The 16585-nt window shown below is 45.3% G+C and overlaps 1 protein-coding gene across 7 annotated transcripts in view; it reads right to left on the bottom strand.

The window, feature by feature from the left end:
- The window catches only part of EML4 (EMAP like 4), a 259771-nt gene that overhangs the window by 21398 nt on the left and 221788 nt on the right, over nt 1-16585 (bottom strand). For all 7 annotated transcript variants that reach the window (XM_068232996.1, XM_068232999.1, XM_068232995.1 and 4 more), the window contains one exon: nt 5504-5655. In XM_068232996.1, coding sequence (XP_068089097.1) covers nt 5504-5655 — 152 coding nt within the window. The remainder of the gene's footprint in view (nt 1-5503; nt 5656-16585) is intronic.

Genomic DNA, 16585 nt, shown 5'->3' with positions numbered 1-16585 from the left:
AAAGCAGAACTCCAGCCAAAACTATAAATGTGATCTGAAGCTCATAATATAATTGTAGTGGAGCTGTTGTGACCTCCTGACTAGGGGTGGCCAATGGGATGTCAGTAATTCCAAGTTGATGCTTGTGGAACCTTTGGTCACGAACATGAGCGTCAAAAATAGTAAGTCAGGACATTTGTAAAGCTGGGAATACTTATATAAATGTGAACAGCTTACGCCATGATAGTCTCCCAGGACTCCGTTCATTTGGTTTTTCAAACTCCCCATTTCAACTTGGTGTTAAAAATTGCAAAGCCGACATACCAGTTAGATTTGTCTATTCGGATGTATTTATACTGACTCCACTTACAGCAGGGGAAACCCAGGTCCGTTTGTTCCGCCTCCCTGTAATAACACTGCATACATTACAGATTGGCCATGTGTTTGGCCACTGCATACCGCCGTGGTAGGGCAAGATTAAATGGTAAGCATGTGGCCTGCAGGCAAGGCAGAGCATGGAGAGAGTTATGCTCTCATCTAATCCGGGGCTTTGCTGCACTTCCTAAACATTGTCCCCAAACTCTGCAATTAAGCCATTAGCTAATTAAGAGAAAAGCTTCTTACTATTGCAAAAACAAGGGAAATCTTTGGCAAAAATAAAGGGCAGCGTGTGTCATGGCTGAAAGAGGCCGAATTCCCCCGCCTGTGTAAACAAAGCTGGCGGAGCAGAATTTGTGTGAGATTATCCTCAAATGAAACACACTGGCAAATACTTCCCAGTCTTCATAGCGTAACAACCAACTCCGAAGAAATAAGGGGGGAGGGGGGAACAAAACCCAACAATCTGTAACCAATTAATGCCACGGGCTGAATGGCTCAAATGCACGTGTGCTTTAGTGGAATAGTTGAAATGAAATGCCCCATTTGCACTAAAGGGGCACAAATAGGCTATTTATACAGTATATGTCCATTTTTCAGGAAATGGTTAAAGTCCATGTCCACTTCCTCCCCACTCACCTTCGGGGTGTTCTGATTGGATGGCACTGCCTTTCCCATCAGCCCCTGTCTGGGTTCCGGAGAAAAGTCCACATAATAAATAGCCTAGGCCAGTGATGGCAAACCTTGGCATTCCAGCTGTGGTGGAACTACAAGTCCCATGAGACATTGCAATACTCTGACAGATCCAAGCATAACTCCAGGAGGCAGAGGCATTATGGGATTTGGAGTTTTGTCAAAGCTGGAGTACCAAGGTTAGCCATCACTGGCCTATGCTAAGCATATACAGCAATATATATAGCTAGAGGACGTTTTTCTAATGCTGAAACCAGGATATTTAACATAAAAGGGGGTATTCTGAGTAATTTATTACATTTGACTGTCACTTAAGTGCTGCTTTAACCACGTGACCAGTGAACGGTTTTTCACCTTCTGGACCAGAGCAATTTTCACATTTCAGCGCTCCTCCCATTTATTCACCAATAACTTTATCACTACTAATCACAACAAAATGATCTAGATCTTGTAATTTTTGCCACCAATTAGGCTTTCTTTAGGTGAAACATTATGATAAGTATTTTATTCTAAATGCATTTTAATGGGAATAATAATAATAAAAAAAAAAAAAAAAAAAAGGGAAAAAAATTTCTCAGTTTTCGGCCATTATAGTTTTATATAAAACGTTCTACTGTTGATAAAAGCCACACATTTTATTTGCCCATTTGTCCCGTTGTTGCAACGTTTAAAATATTTCCCTAGTATAATGTATGGCGACAATATTGTATTTGGAAATAAGGTGCATTTTTTCAGTTTTGTGTCCATCATTATTTACAAGCCCATAGTTTAAAAAATAACAGTAATATACCCTCTTGAAATACATATTAAAAACACTCAGTCCCTAAAGTAACTATGTATTTTTTGTTTTTAATCTCATTAATGCCAGTGATCATTGACAAAGGGACTTCGCTCAATGAATGGGGACGTTCGATCAATGAATGGGACCTACGTTCCCATTCATTGATCTTCCTTTTAACCGGTGGTGATTAGTACCTGCACAGGAGCGAGCAGCGGCCATAGGCCGCAATACACGAGGATCTACGTCCCTGAGACTTCAGGTGAAGTTTCCCAGGGTGCAAGTATACTGCTCAAGGTGCAGTAAGTGGTTAAGCTAGGTACACAAGCTGGATTAAACTCAGCCAATTTACCTGTTACTGACTCCGCTAATCACCAAAAATGTATCAGTAAGTGAGTATCTTTAGCAACACCAACGCCCATTCACATTGTTTTCCTCACCCCACGCGTCAGAGGCCACTTGATAATACGCTATGCTTTATTCCTCTGCCTCCCTCTATAGCAACAGATGCATCACTAGCCTCTAGGCTAGCAATGGGTCTGTACAGGGCTTTCCCTTGAACTGTTTCCCAAGGGATAAAGTCCTGATCCCTACAGGCAACGCTACGCGGACCTGTGTACAAGGCTTTAGAGAGGACAGCAAATTGGCCACCGTTTAGAGTAGGAAAGCCTGCTTCAGTACTAGGTCTACATATTTCCTGTACTAGATTTACACCATTCCCTATGCAGGCAGGTGATGTGCAATTTTAAGATCTGAGGCAATAAAGACGTGTTCTACAAGGGATCGTTTCCAAATAGATACAGTATTGAAAGTGGACCTGAACTCTTGCACAGGACAGAAGGAAAACCGAGAAATGCACCCTGTATATACTGAGAGAGTTTAGCCTGTCTATTTCCCCCTCATCTGTGACTAATCACCACTATAAATTGATCTCATCAGCTCAGGAATCTCCTCTGCTTAGGCTGCTAATCTGTAAACACAGGATGCTAACAATATGTCTGCTTCCATGAAAGCAGGAAGTAAGACACTGCAGACAGATTGCAGTATTTGTATCAGCTGTAAAAACGAAGTGTTTTTCTTTAAAGGTTGTTATGCTGTTGCTTATCTTTTAGAGCAGAGAGGAAGTTCTGAGTTCAGGTCCGCTTTAAAGCGGATCCGAGATGAAAAAGTAACTATAACAAGTAACTTGCCTATATATCTTATCTAAAGTGTAGATAGTTTACACAGCAAATCTAGCTGCAAACAGCTTCAACAGTTTATAATTATTTATTCCTGTGATACAATGAGGGCAGCCATGTTCGGTTTGTCACATTACACGCAAGATGATCTGTATCTCCAGCCTTCAGCCTGTGGAAAATTTCACTCCCCCCTCCTCCTCCCCTCTGCCTCTAAAATCTCTGGCTAGTAACCTCCTCCTCCTGCCCAGACTGAGCTCCCATAAGCCCTTGCTACCTGGGACTGAGTGCCAAGGCTCTCTGAAAAGCTGTGGGCGAGGCTTGTTTAGTTTATAGGGAGAGTATTAAAACAAAAAAAGTATTTGGCTTGAGGAATGCCCTATAAACTATATGAAAGGAACACAATTATGCAATGAGTAAAAGTTCATCTCGGATCCACTTTAAGAGGGTTTATGAGCACATAAGATTATATCCTCTACTGGGCAGACATTTTCTGTAGGGCAGCATTGCTTACTGTGAGAGGCCCTCCTTGGACCTGCTCCATTTGTGTGAGAGGGAAACGTTTGTTTTTACAGGAAGCACAGTCATCTGGTACACAGCGCTGAGTGTTCTGGTGTTTACAATCTACAGGCATGTCTCAAGCTGTCTGTTAATTGATTACTTATGAGACATTATGACTGAAGATTACAATCAGACAAACAATCCGTCATGCTGCAGAACGATCCATGTTCTCACAAAGCAGAGTAACGGGGGAGGGGATAGGAGGGAGTGATCAGGCATGTGGTTATTGCCAAGGATGATGTGACAACATGAATTCATGCAATAGGTTTGTACCCATTTTATTCTTAAAGTGAACACGAGACGAAAAGGGAAAAAAAAAAAAATGTATACATACCCGGGCTTACACCAGCCCCATCCGCCTGGATCGCTCCCACGCCGCCGCCCTCTGCTGCCGGCAGCTACAAGTACCGGGTCCCCGCACTTCTGTCAGTCGGAGCCAGTCTAGTGTAAGAGAAGTGCGAGGTTTGCGCATCTCTCCAGCTATAACTGGAGAGATACGTAGAGGGCGCACTTCTCCTGCGTAGCCTGGCTCTGATAACGTCAGTGACTGGTCCAGTTCTCGTAGACATCGAAGGATGGGAGCAATCCAGGCAGATGGTGCTGGAGGAAGCCCCTTGTATGTATAAAAAAAAAAAATGTCTTTTCCCGTCTCTGGTTTCCTTTAACAAAAACTATTTTTTGTGTCGGATTTTGGACTTTACATTTTGTGTTGAAGTTATTGATTCTGTATCTATGTTTACGTCCAGCCCTGTAATCCCCTTCCCCGCTCTCTTAAGGTGCGTACACGTCTGCTTTTATGCCCGATTGTCATTCAAACAAAAAGTCGTTCACAAGGGCGTATCTGGGTAATATAGAGCCTATGGCAAATACTGAAATTGCGCCCTTCCCCCGGTCAGAGCCCCCTTTCCCATAAAAACAGCATCATTTCTCTTGTACATTTGTTATGGTTGCCGGTGTTTTTTGGCTCATTATATTGCTGAAGTTATATTTTTGGGAAATATCTCTCTTATTCCCTCTCTGTCCTCTGTGCTAACACTAAACCAAGTGCGCCCAACATACATAAGTTACCCATGTTCCCCAGATAACAGAATTCATCTGATCTGAGGTCTGAGTGTCCGGAAGGCATGAGGCAGGCATGGGAGCGCAGCACAGTGGCAGGCATGGGTCGGGGGGGGGGGGGGCACACAGGGGCTGGCATAGCAGCACTGCACAGGAGCAGACATGTGCCTATGGCATAAACCATGTCTGCACCCCTCTAGACACTCCTCTGGTTGTTCAGACTCCTTGTACACACACAGGGCAAAACGTTTGAAATGCTAATTACAGTTAATTTAAATGTCTTGACTTGTCAATGGAGTGGATAGAACAATGGACCAGATCAAATGACTTGTTGTTTGAAAGTCTATTACTTTGACACTAATAGACATTCAAACAACAAGTCATTTGTACACCATGGAGGGACCTAAACCTAACTGTCATTTGAACAACAGGTCACAGATCCGCCGAGCGGATCAGTCAAAATTGCTGCTATCAGTCTAAAGCAAACACTGCTATTCCAGCGCAGGAGACTTGGGCGCAGCAGTGAGTAACTTCAGCGCCGTCAGAAGACAGAGCTGAAGTTACTTCTAAAAAACACTATAATTTGGCCACCAGCAATAGGAAGCAGAATTATTTCTTTCCCCACCATCCATGGCGGCCTGGAGGGGGAATAGTATTTAAAATCAATGGGAATTTGTGCAGAAGCAGGATCAGCCATATAGACTCTATCCTGCGCCCAAGTCTCCTGCACCGATTCTTCTCGTATGCGTCTAAAGATTGTATGTACACACTTCCAACTGTTGCTCAAACGACCGGTTTGAGCGACACGTCGTTCGGAAATATCAGACGTGTGTACGTCCCTTTACAGCTCACGCTTGCACACAGCAGATTGCTGCCTTACCTCGATCTCTCTCTCCGGGTTGAGGCTGTGATCCCACATGATGATCTTGCGGTCCTTCCCTCCTCCGGTGAGCAGCATTCCGTTCCTCATCTGGCACAGCGTGAACACGCTGCCATCGTGCGCTTTGATCTGCCTGCTGATCTGGTACACACCTGAAACAAAACGTCAGGATCATTAGCCAGCGAGCACACAGCTTTATGTAAAGCCCCTAACATCACAGGGAACCTTCTGTATCGGTTCCTGCTTCGGGGGTGGGGGGGGACTGTATATACTCGCATATAAGCCTAAATTTTTGGCATAAAAAATGTGCTGAAAAGTTACCCCCTCGGCTTATATGCGGGTCAGTGGAGCAGAACGGAGGGTGGAGGAGGTTTTGTTACTGGCGAAGAAGTGTAAGGATTGTGCACAAGTGATCCTGCTCTTGCCAACTGTCTCCCTGCTGTGTCCGTGGCCCCCCATCCCCCAGCAAGTGCTGCATCTCATAGCTATGATGCTATCTAGTGGTATCTTGAGACACAGCTGTATCATCCTTTGTGCACATCTGGCTATGAGTAGAGGGGATGACTTGTACTAGGGACAGATATGGCTACTGGGGAGGGGGCTATACTGGGGAGGTAGCTTATACACGAGTCCATCACTTTTTCCTAGTTTGAGGGAAAAGTGGGTACCTCGGCTTATGCGCGAGTCGGCTTATATGCGAGTATATACGGGTTATGTGTTAATATTTAGTATTTATATAGCACCGACATCTACCAAGTACATTGTCTTGTCACTTAAATATCCCTCAGAGGGGCTCACAATCTAATCCCTAGCATAGTCACACGTCTATATCCTGTAGTGTATGTATCAGAGTCTAGGGCCAATTCTAGGGCAAGCAACTTAACTATTTTTTCGGAATGTGGAAGGAAACCAGAGTGTGCAGAGGAAACCCACGCAGACACAGGGAGTAATACAAACTCCATGCAGATAGCAGCCTGGATGGGATACAAAATGGGAACCCAGCGCTGCAAGGCGAGAACCATTACGCCACTGTGCTGCCCTGTTATGGCGTCAAAATTGGAAAGTGGAGTCACAATCAAATGCCTAAAAGCATAAGAGAAATAGAAACAGGACTTTTTTGTTGATACACTAACAGCCAGTAGCAGTGTTCTCCCCAGGCTCTTTTAGCCGGGTGCTCCACCCGGCTAGTTTTGGTGACCACCCGGCTGTCATCGGCTCACCTCCTCCTATGCTGTAAGCAGAGTTGCTCACAGAAGCACTGGCCCTGCATTCTCATCTCGCCCCACCCGGCTACTTTTTCATGCCACCCGGCAGGAAAAAAATTCTGAGGAGAACACTGCAGTAGTATTGCTACATGCAGGCAGTGCACAGCAATATTACTGTTCCTACCGCCAGAATTTACCGCACGATGCACCTGCCCATGGTACATGCTTAGCACTAGTGTTCTTACGGTTAGGCACATTAGGCAAGCAGCATATTGCATGTTACCCTAGTGATGTTCACATAAATTATGTACTAGGGTCATGCTTATTGGCGATCGTAATGGTAATATTGCCATGAACTCATAGCAATATTACCCCTTTTTCACATTCTAAAAAAAAAAAAAAAGTGGAACTGTGTAGAGCCACTCTTGTGATTCCCAAACGTCTGGTACACCGTTCGTATTTGTGGGTTATACACAAGTCGAGAATATGCAACCCGGGGTTCACCTGCAGTTCATACGCTTGCTCCATGTTTTGCAGGTCAACATTAAATAATGCAAATTAAACATAGTATGTGAGGTTGACAGAAATCAGTACTCCCCTCAACCCTTCCCGGTCCCCAAGTGCAGCTGTTAATTCTTCCTGGTCCCCAAGTGCAGCCATTAACTTTGTTGATTAGACTTATACTTGAGTCAATAAAAAATTCAAGTTTAATCACTTAAAGAGAACCCGAGGTGTGTTTAAAGAATGTTATCTGCATACAGAGGCTGGATGTGCCTATACAGCCCAGCCTCTGTTGCTATCCCAAACCCCACTAAGGTCCTCCTGCACTCTGCAATCCCTCATAAATCACAGCCGTGCTGTGAGGCTGTGTTTACATCTGTAGTGTCAGTCTCAGCTGCTCCCCCGCCTCCTGCATAGCTCCGGTCCCTGCCCCCGTCCCTTCTCTCCAATCAGCAAAGAGGGAAGGGATGCAGGCGGGGACTGGAGTTCTGCAGGAGGCGGGGAGAGCAACAGACTGACACTATAGAGATAAACACAGCCAGCTCTAACAAGCTGTTTGTCAGCAGCGTGGCTGTGATTTATGATGGATTGCAGAGTGCAGGGGGAGCTTAGGGGGGTTTGGGATAGCAACAGAGGCTGGGCTGTATAGGCAGATCCAGCCTCTGTATGCAGATAATATTCTTCAAACCCACCTCGGGTTCTCTTTAAAGACAAGCTGACTATAAAAAACCTCCTGCTAGAGTTTCTTAATGGCTCCAGGACGTTTTAATAAGTCAGAGAGTGCTGCTGCCGCTGTGCGCGTGAAAATAGTGAAAAAAAACCACCATAGAAAAAAATACACCTTTATTTCCAAATACTATATTGTCACCTTACTTTGTACTAGGGACATAATTCAAATCTTGTGATAACTAGAACAAATAGGCAGATACAATGTATGGGTTGTATGTACAGTAGCAGTGTTTATATTAAAACTATAGGGGATGAAATTGGAGAAATAGTGTATTTTTTTTTCTTGTTTTTCACTTTTAAAATGCATAGAAAATAAAGTTATTACTGAAAACAAATCTCAACCCCAAAAAGCCTAATTGGTGGTGGAAAAAATAAAGTTATATTTCATTGTGATGAGTAGTGATTAAGCTATTGGCAAATGAAAGGGATGAGCACTGAATGGTGAAAATTGCTCGTCTGTTAGGGTAAAAACGCCGTTGGGGTGAAGTGGTTAAAGGAAAGCAGTGCGGGATTACACATTTTATACATACCTGGGGATTCCTCCAGCCCCATGCGTACGGATCGCTCCCATGCCGCCGCCGTCCTCCGTCTTCTCCCTTTTCGGTACCGGTCCCGTAAATTCAGCCAGTCGCGTCCAGTCTGACATGAGAAATGCGCGCTTTGCGTCTCTCCCCAGCAGCCGCTAGAGAGATACGTAGAAGGCGCCCTTCTCTTACGTCAGACTGGCCGCGACTGGAGGAAGTTACAGGACCGGTACCGAAGAGGACGTCCCATGAGGACGGCGGCATGGGAGCGATCCGTGCGTATGGGGCTGGAGGAAGCCCCAGGTATGTATAAAATGTTTAATTTAATCCAGCTCTAGTACACTTTAAGAGCGTCAAATATTGGAGTTTATTTAGACAAGTTTGACTTCTATTCGAGGATATATGGGTAAATCAGGATGAGGAAAGTTTTTACAATGGGAAAACGATTACTAAATATATAAATTATATTCATTGGGTTAATTTTACTACAGTTCCTCTTTAAAGAGAATCTATAATGTAAAAAAAAAAACCCTCTGGGGGATACTTTCCTCAGGAAGGGGGAACCTCTGGATCCTAATGAGCCCCCGCCATCCTCCTCTATCCCTCCCGTTCAAGCACAGGGACCCTTGAAGTGCAGCGAGGTAAATATTTACCTACTGCAATCCTGCGCAGGCGCACCACCAGCTCTTCATTCAGGTGAAGGCGGAAATAGCTGAACCCGATCGTATCCGCTGTACTGCGCAGGCACGAGTCCTTTGCACCTGTGCAGTAGAGCAGATACGGTCGGGCTCTGCTACTTCAGCCTAGCCGGAGCGGAGAGCCGCTCGTGCGCATGCACAGGATCCCGGAGATGTAAGTATATCACCGCTTGTCAGGAGAGCCAGCGCTGGATGCCTCCAAGCTTCAGAGGTCGGGGAAGCCGCATTGGGACCCAGAGGCTTCCCCCTCTCGAGGCAAGTAACCCCGAGAGGGGTTATTTTTTTGTTACATGTTCTCTTTAAGGTTTCTTTCCCACTCACTATAACTCCCTCTAATCTTGTGATTGTACATTTATACTTAAAAGCACTTCACACACCAAGTACTCATTGAACAACCCCGACATGGCAGGTCGCAAGTGTCCGGAAACAGAACATGCCAGCATCGGATCCTAAGTGTGTGGAAAATTCAGGACCAGCAGGTGATCTGCCAACTGCCCACCACATCCGATAAAAGGGAGGAAGTGTCCCAAAACTATATTTAATGAAAACAGCTTTTACCTTTCCGCAGCCAGACGTGTTCATTCCTTAAAGCTTAAAAACAAAGGATTTCTGGCCTGGGAAAGACTTTTTCAGCCATTCCTTGATTAAGTTAGTATTAAAGAGAAATCCATAAGGGGGGGGCGGGGGTTAAAAACATTGAGGCTCTGGATGTAATTTTTTTTTAAACAAGATTTTGATTTTTATAGATTGTGCTGAAAAACAGGAAGCCCTGGCGGTCTGAGAATTCTTTTGGAAGTGACTAATGTTCTCAGTTCCTCCTTGTCTGCGCCCTGAGCGACTGAATTCATAATGCAGTTTTTTATCATGGAGGTCTGGGGGCCAGATCCCAGTGACACAATGTTCCCGCAGAGAGAGAGGCCGATTGCACTGAGGTTACAGAGCGCTGCCTCATGAGAACAGGATTGACTGGTTGCAATCCAAACAGCCGCACAGGAAGTGCTTACCGATATTTGTTTAGGGCTCTGCCCCACCTAGACCAGGCATGGGCAAACTTGGCCCTCCAGCTGTTATGGAACTACAAGTCCCACAATGCATTGCAGGAGTCTGACAGCCACAGTCATGACTCAAAGGCAAATGCATTGTGGGACTTGTAGTTCCGTAACAGCTGGAGGGCCAAGTTTGCCCATGCCTGACCTAGACTGGCTACCACTGCAGCATTTGATGAATGAGGACTGCAGTAAATTTAACTAGTAGCTACACAAGTTCTTGGCCATTGTGCTCAAAATTGCAACGATGCCGAATGATTGCACAGAGAATAAACAGTAGCACCACGTGAGTCAGATTTGACCCAATCAGCCCTAATTGTGCCAATTAATAGGTAACTAGATTATTACCATATGTCAATTACATACACAAATGATAAAATAATTAAAAACAGCGAACATGAGGTAGACTGTATACAGGCGGGTGTCTTTGCTGATCCCCCGCACATGCAAGTCACTGCAGTATGTCAGATGTCAGAGGTGGGGTGTAGCTGGCCCTGAAAAACCTGCACACAGTTATCGATTAAATAAAGTACCCATCAGTACTATGAGACACAAATCGATTGGAGGGTGGGTAAAGCAGACATGTGTCAAATGGTGTATGCAGTACATGAGGCATCAAGCTGCTGGGCCATGTGGTCGGCACAGCTGAGAGATGCACTCAGACAGCACGACTAATGTATCTACCCATTAACCCCCCAATTCAATCGTTAAGTAACAATATGAGGGATAACAGTAGAACAAAGCAGTGCATAAATATGTACAGTGTTAGTGTTCTACAGGTTTCATCTGAATAGATAGGATTTCGTCAGGAGCTAGATAAGTGACATACAGATAAGATCCCCACCACATAAATTCCCCCCATATGCAATGCTCAGGACAGAGCTGAAGCGCCCATCGCAAATGAGGTTTAAATGGATAGCAACCGCCCCCCACAGCATATGTCCAATGCTCAGGGCGTTTATGGAGGCGTGGCTGGATCCTCTGGCAACACAGTCCAGCCATACAATTCGTTGCATAATCTGCGGCAATGGGTACTCGTTGCTATGGAAACGCAGATGTGACGCCAGCGTTTATACAGGAAGTGCCTACATGCACTGACCTGTGAATGGAGTGGGGCGGGAATTATCCAGCCAACACCATCAGAAGTTTAGCATGCAGGCATCCAGCATACAGGGCATGCATGGAACGCTGATGGCATAGATGGGCTGCAATCTACAGGTACGCCCTGAGCATTGATCACATGCTGTGGGGGAGGTTCTGGACACACCCATTGAGGAGGGAATTTCTGGTTGCTACCCATTTAAACCTCATTTGCGATGGGCGCTTCAGCTCAGTCCTGAGCATTGCATATGGGGGGAATTTATGTGATGGGGGACTTATTATGTCTGTTAGCACTTTATCTAGCTCCTGACAAAATCTTATTCAGATGAAACATGTTGAGCACTAACTGTACATATTTATGCACTCCTTTGTTCTACTGTTATCCCTCATATTGTTACTTAAAGAGAACAAGAGACTAAGAAGAAATAGATTTCTACATACCTGGGCTTCCTCCAGCTCCATAAGCCTGGATTGCTCCCACGCCGCCGTCCGCTGCTGCCTCTGTCCGCCGGCACCGGGTCCAGTCATTTCGCCCAGTCGACGCGAGCACAGTGCGCTATCTCCCTACTGCGCAGGCGTATGCGTACAAAGCCGGAGGGAGCCCCTGCGCATGTGTACAACTGGTCGCATCTGACGGAAGTGACGGGACCCGGTACCGGTGATAGAGGCAGCGGAGGATGGCGGCGTGGGAGCGATCCAGGCTTATGGGGCTGGAGGAAGCCCGAGGTATGTATGACATTATTTCAATTTTTCAGCTATGGTTCGTCTCTGGATTCTTTTAACGATTGAATTGGGGTGTTGATAGGTAGATACATTAGTCATGCTGTCTGAGTATCTCTCAGCTGTGCCGACCACATGGCCCAGCAGCTTGATGCCTCATGTACTGCAGACACCATTTGACACATGTCTGCTTTACCCACCCTCCAATCGATTTGTGTCTCATAGTACTGATGGGTACTTTATTTAATCGATAACTGTGTGCAGGTTTTTCAGGGCCAGCTACACCCCACCTCTGACATACTGCAGTGACTTGCATGTGCGGGGGATCAGCAAAGACACCCGCCTGTATACAGTCTACCTCATGTTCGCTGTTTTTAAATTATTTTACAGAGAAACCTCTCCTGGGGGGTACTCACCTCGGGTGGGGGAAGCCTCTAGATCCTATTGAGGCTTCCTCAGTCCTCCTGTGTCCCACGGCGGCGGCGATAAAGCTCCCCGAACAGCGGAGATGAAAATAGTTACCTTCCCGGCTCCAGCGCAGGCACAGTATCAGCTCTCCGCTCGGAGATAGGCGGAAACAGCCGATCGCTGTCAGGCCGCTCTACTGCACAGGTACAAGTCTCATGCAGCTGTGCAGTAGAGCGGACCCGACGGAGATCGGCTATTTTCGCCTATAGCCATGCGGGGAGCTGCAACAGCGCCACCCACTGGAGCCAGGAGAGGTAAATAAATCAGCGCTGGTCATGGGAGGATTCCGAGACACTTCGGGGGAGCCAGCGCTGGACTGCCTGCAGCTACAGGAGAGGGGGAAGCCTCATTGGGACCCGGAGGCTTCCCCCTCCCGAGGTGAGTACCCCCAGGGGAACATTTTTTTTGTTACGGGTTCTCAAATTTGGATATGTAATTGTGCCTATTAATAGGTAAGCAGATTACTACCATATATCAATTAGGGCTGATTGGGTCAAATCTGACTCACGTGTTGCCATTGTGCTCAAAATAAGCAACTTAAAGGGAACCTGAAGTAAAAGGGATATGGGGGCTGCCATATTTATCAGCTTTTGAAGAGACCCTGAAGAAAAAAAAAAAAAAAAAAAAAAAAAGGAGAAGTCTAATATTGTTTCCAGTACAGGAAGAGTTAAGAAACTCCAGTTATCTATGCAAAAGAGCCAATGAGCTCCAGGACTTTCAAAGTCGCAGAGAGCTCTGTCTTCTGAAGCTTGTTATCTCAAGTGTCTGTAAATGGATTTTCTTTTTCTCTGCAGAGAAAGGTTTAAAAAAAGTTCACTATCCTGCTCTGTAAGGCCTGGAACCCACTGAAATCAGCAAACGCAAAACGCAACCGCTAGCGTTTTGTCTGAGCGGTTTGCTAGCGGATTCATGCGCGTTTTTGGTCGTGTTTTGCAACATTGTATTTTTTTGCCCAGCGGGTGCGTAGCATTTTGCGTTTTGTGTTTTTATCCTGATTGTAACAAAATGAAAAATAATTCACAGGACCAGTGTGCTGAACCGCAAAACGCTAGCAAAACCGCTCAGTTTAGGTTTTGCTGAGCGTTTTTGCTAGCGGTTCAATACTTTACATTGAAGCGTTAACGCTCCCAAAATGCTGCACGTCCTGCGTTTGCGTTTCTGAGAAACGCAAACGCTCCTGTGGAAGTTGCCCCATCCATTAACATTAGCCCAGCGTTTTGGCAAAGTGCTAGCGTATTGCAGCGCTGCCAAAACGCTGCCAAAAGCGCTCCTGTGGGTTCCAGCCCTAAGAGAAGAATGCACCCGGAGCAGCGGGGGACTAGCTGAGGCGCGGACAGGTAATGAATACACTTTGGCACGGCGGGCATTGGGGTGGACATAGCGGCAAGGCGGCAGATGGTTTTGTCGGTCGTCAGGAAATTGCACACCATTCCTGTCGCGCACCGACCAACCAACATTTGCCCGACATCTTGCAGCATGTGCTATTGACAATGCGACCAATTTCCGTCCCGAAATTGGTCGCTTTGTCGGTCGTACACGCACTTGGCAGCCGGAAGGACGACGTGCAGTAGTAAGTGGTGGAACGCGTCCCATATGTCGCGTGTTAAATGAGATGCATAGGATCCACAGACTTCTGGGTAAGTTAACCCCCCCCCATCCCGCGGTCACACGTGGAGTAATTAACCTTCATTATAATTCTGAATTCAAGTACTTCACTACTCGGAAGCCCATCTCTGGAAATAGCTTTATAGTTTATAAAGCGACCATCCAATATCCGTCAGGACCTGGAGCACCGAGTGGGGATGGTGAAAATACCTTTGTGAGCATATAATCATATATACTTTCACCCCCCCCCCCCTATAACTAACGATCTATAACCAACGATACTGCACCATTGGGCTCCTGGTCTCTCTCTACTTCTCATTTAGGTGCTCCTGGTCCCTACAAGGACCACCGAACCCCTTCTACATTTCAAGGAAAACAGTTGTATTTGACTAAATCCCTTGCTACACCATATTTAGCCAAGATATTAGTACGGCCTGCTTATAGATGCACAGTATAACACCAGCTGTAAAAATCTGAAGATTTAGAGCAGGTCTTTACAGAATGCTAAATTTCCACCCACAACCCCAAATATGGTCATAACAGCTAATAAAACGTTACCAGTATTAGCAAGAGTTGTATAATATTTCTATTTGTGAACCTATTATTACTGCACTGTTCATGTCGATTTTCTTTGAAACGGAAAGCTTTCATTGTTTGCCACATTATTTCTTGAAAGAGTTCCCAGAACTGTCCTGTGGACCGTTGGAGGGTTGTGACAAAGGGTGAAGGCATTCCTGACAAAAAGGTGGGTTTTCCATTTATCTAGGTCAGAAGCAGTAACTGTATGGATGGAAGGAGACTGCTAAGAGGAAGGATAACAGCCAGTCAATCTCCATGCATTTTTTTCTAAAGGGAACCAGAGGTGAGAGACATATAGAGGATGACAGTTCTCATATCTTAAAGAGGAACTCCAGTGAAAATAATGTAATAAAAAAGTGCTTCATTTTTACAATAATTATGTATAAATGATTTAGTCAGGGTTTGCCCATTGTAAAATCTTTTAAATGCCCGATTTACAGTCTGACATTTATTACATGGGGACATTTTTACTGCTGGCAGGTGATGTAGCTGCTGCATGCTTTTTTGGCAGTTGGAAACAGCTGTAAACAGCTATTTCCCACAATGCAGCAAGGTTCACAGACAGGAAACTGCCAGGAGTACCATGGTCCTCAGTTCCTTGTGGGAGGAGTTTCACCACAATATCAGTCATACAGCACCCCCTGATGGTCTGTGAAAAGGAATATATTTCTCATGTAAAAAGGGGTATCAGCTACTGATTGGGATAAAGTTTAATTCTTGGTCGGAGTTTCTCTTTAAACAATGCACATTGGCTGGCTGTTCTGCTGATCAACTGCCTCCAATACTTTTAGCCAAAGACCCTGAACAAGCATGCAGATCAGAAGTTTCTGAAAAAAATAAAACACAATTATGCTGGGAATACACCATGATATATTTTTGGCAGATAGATGGTTCGATACATAATTTCAGATATGTCCAATCTGATTTTCAATCTTTTTCTGATCGATTTCTCATAGAAGTGAATGGAAATCGATCAGAAAAACAATTGGAAAAATGATCGGACATTAAATCTGCTGAAAAATCTCATTGTGGTTTCCCAGCATTAGTTGCTTATTTTATGCTTTTTTTGGCTACAGTAACAAGCTTATCTCAGCATGCAAATACCAAAGCTTCCTGTTTCGGACAAGACGACAAGAAGGTAACTCCAGAAGGTACTTTTTGTACAAAAATCATCCGACTCCCCAGTATATTAAATTACTGACTTCAACTCCGGGTACCCAAAATTGCTCCGACTCCACAGCCCTGGTGCTGGGTCCCCAGTTCAAATCCCAGCCAGGGCCCTATCTGCACAGAGTTTTTCTCCCGGTGTCTGTGTGTGTTTCCTCCGGGCACACCCGTTTCCTCCCATATGCCAAAAAACATGTAGATATGTGAATTAGCCCTACTTTATGATATATACACTACACGATACATACATAGACATAGGTCTATGGTAGGAATTAGATTGTGAGCTGCTCTGAGGGACAGATAAGTGACAAGACAACATACTTTGTACAGCGCTGCAGAAAATGTGGGCGCTATATAAATACTAAATGATAATAGAATGTGCTTCCTCTGAAGCACTCGATCTTCTGCTTCTATCCGGTAATGCTGTGGTTGGCATACGTCTGACAAAGCACTGCTCAGCGTGTGCCAGGCATATTAATGACATGAGGAGAGAATACACCTCATGACTCATTGCTATTAAGCCCACAAATAATTGCTAGACTTCTACAAACCATTATTGAGACATTTAGCTGAATGCCAAATGGGGATTTAGAAGCAATTAAAACGTTAGGAGTGGTGTGGAGAGAAAGCCTGAGACATTCCGGTTAACCTTTGAAATAATGCCACGCCCGAACGCCAGTGCATCTCCCTCTCCTGGAGGGTTTATCAGGGACTTTCACTGCCACCCGGGTCGCAGCGG

The sequence above is a fragment of the Hyperolius riggenbachi genome, chromosome 4 (assembly GCF_040937935.1).
Source record: "Hyperolius riggenbachi isolate aHypRig1 chromosome 4, aHypRig1.pri, whole genome shotgun sequence".
In the NCBI taxonomy this organism is placed as follows: Eukaryota; Metazoa; Chordata; class Amphibia; order Anura; family Hyperoliidae; genus Hyperolius; species Hyperolius riggenbachi.
Note: the sequence above shows the minus strand (reverse complement) of the source record. Positions and strands in the feature narration are given on the sequence as shown.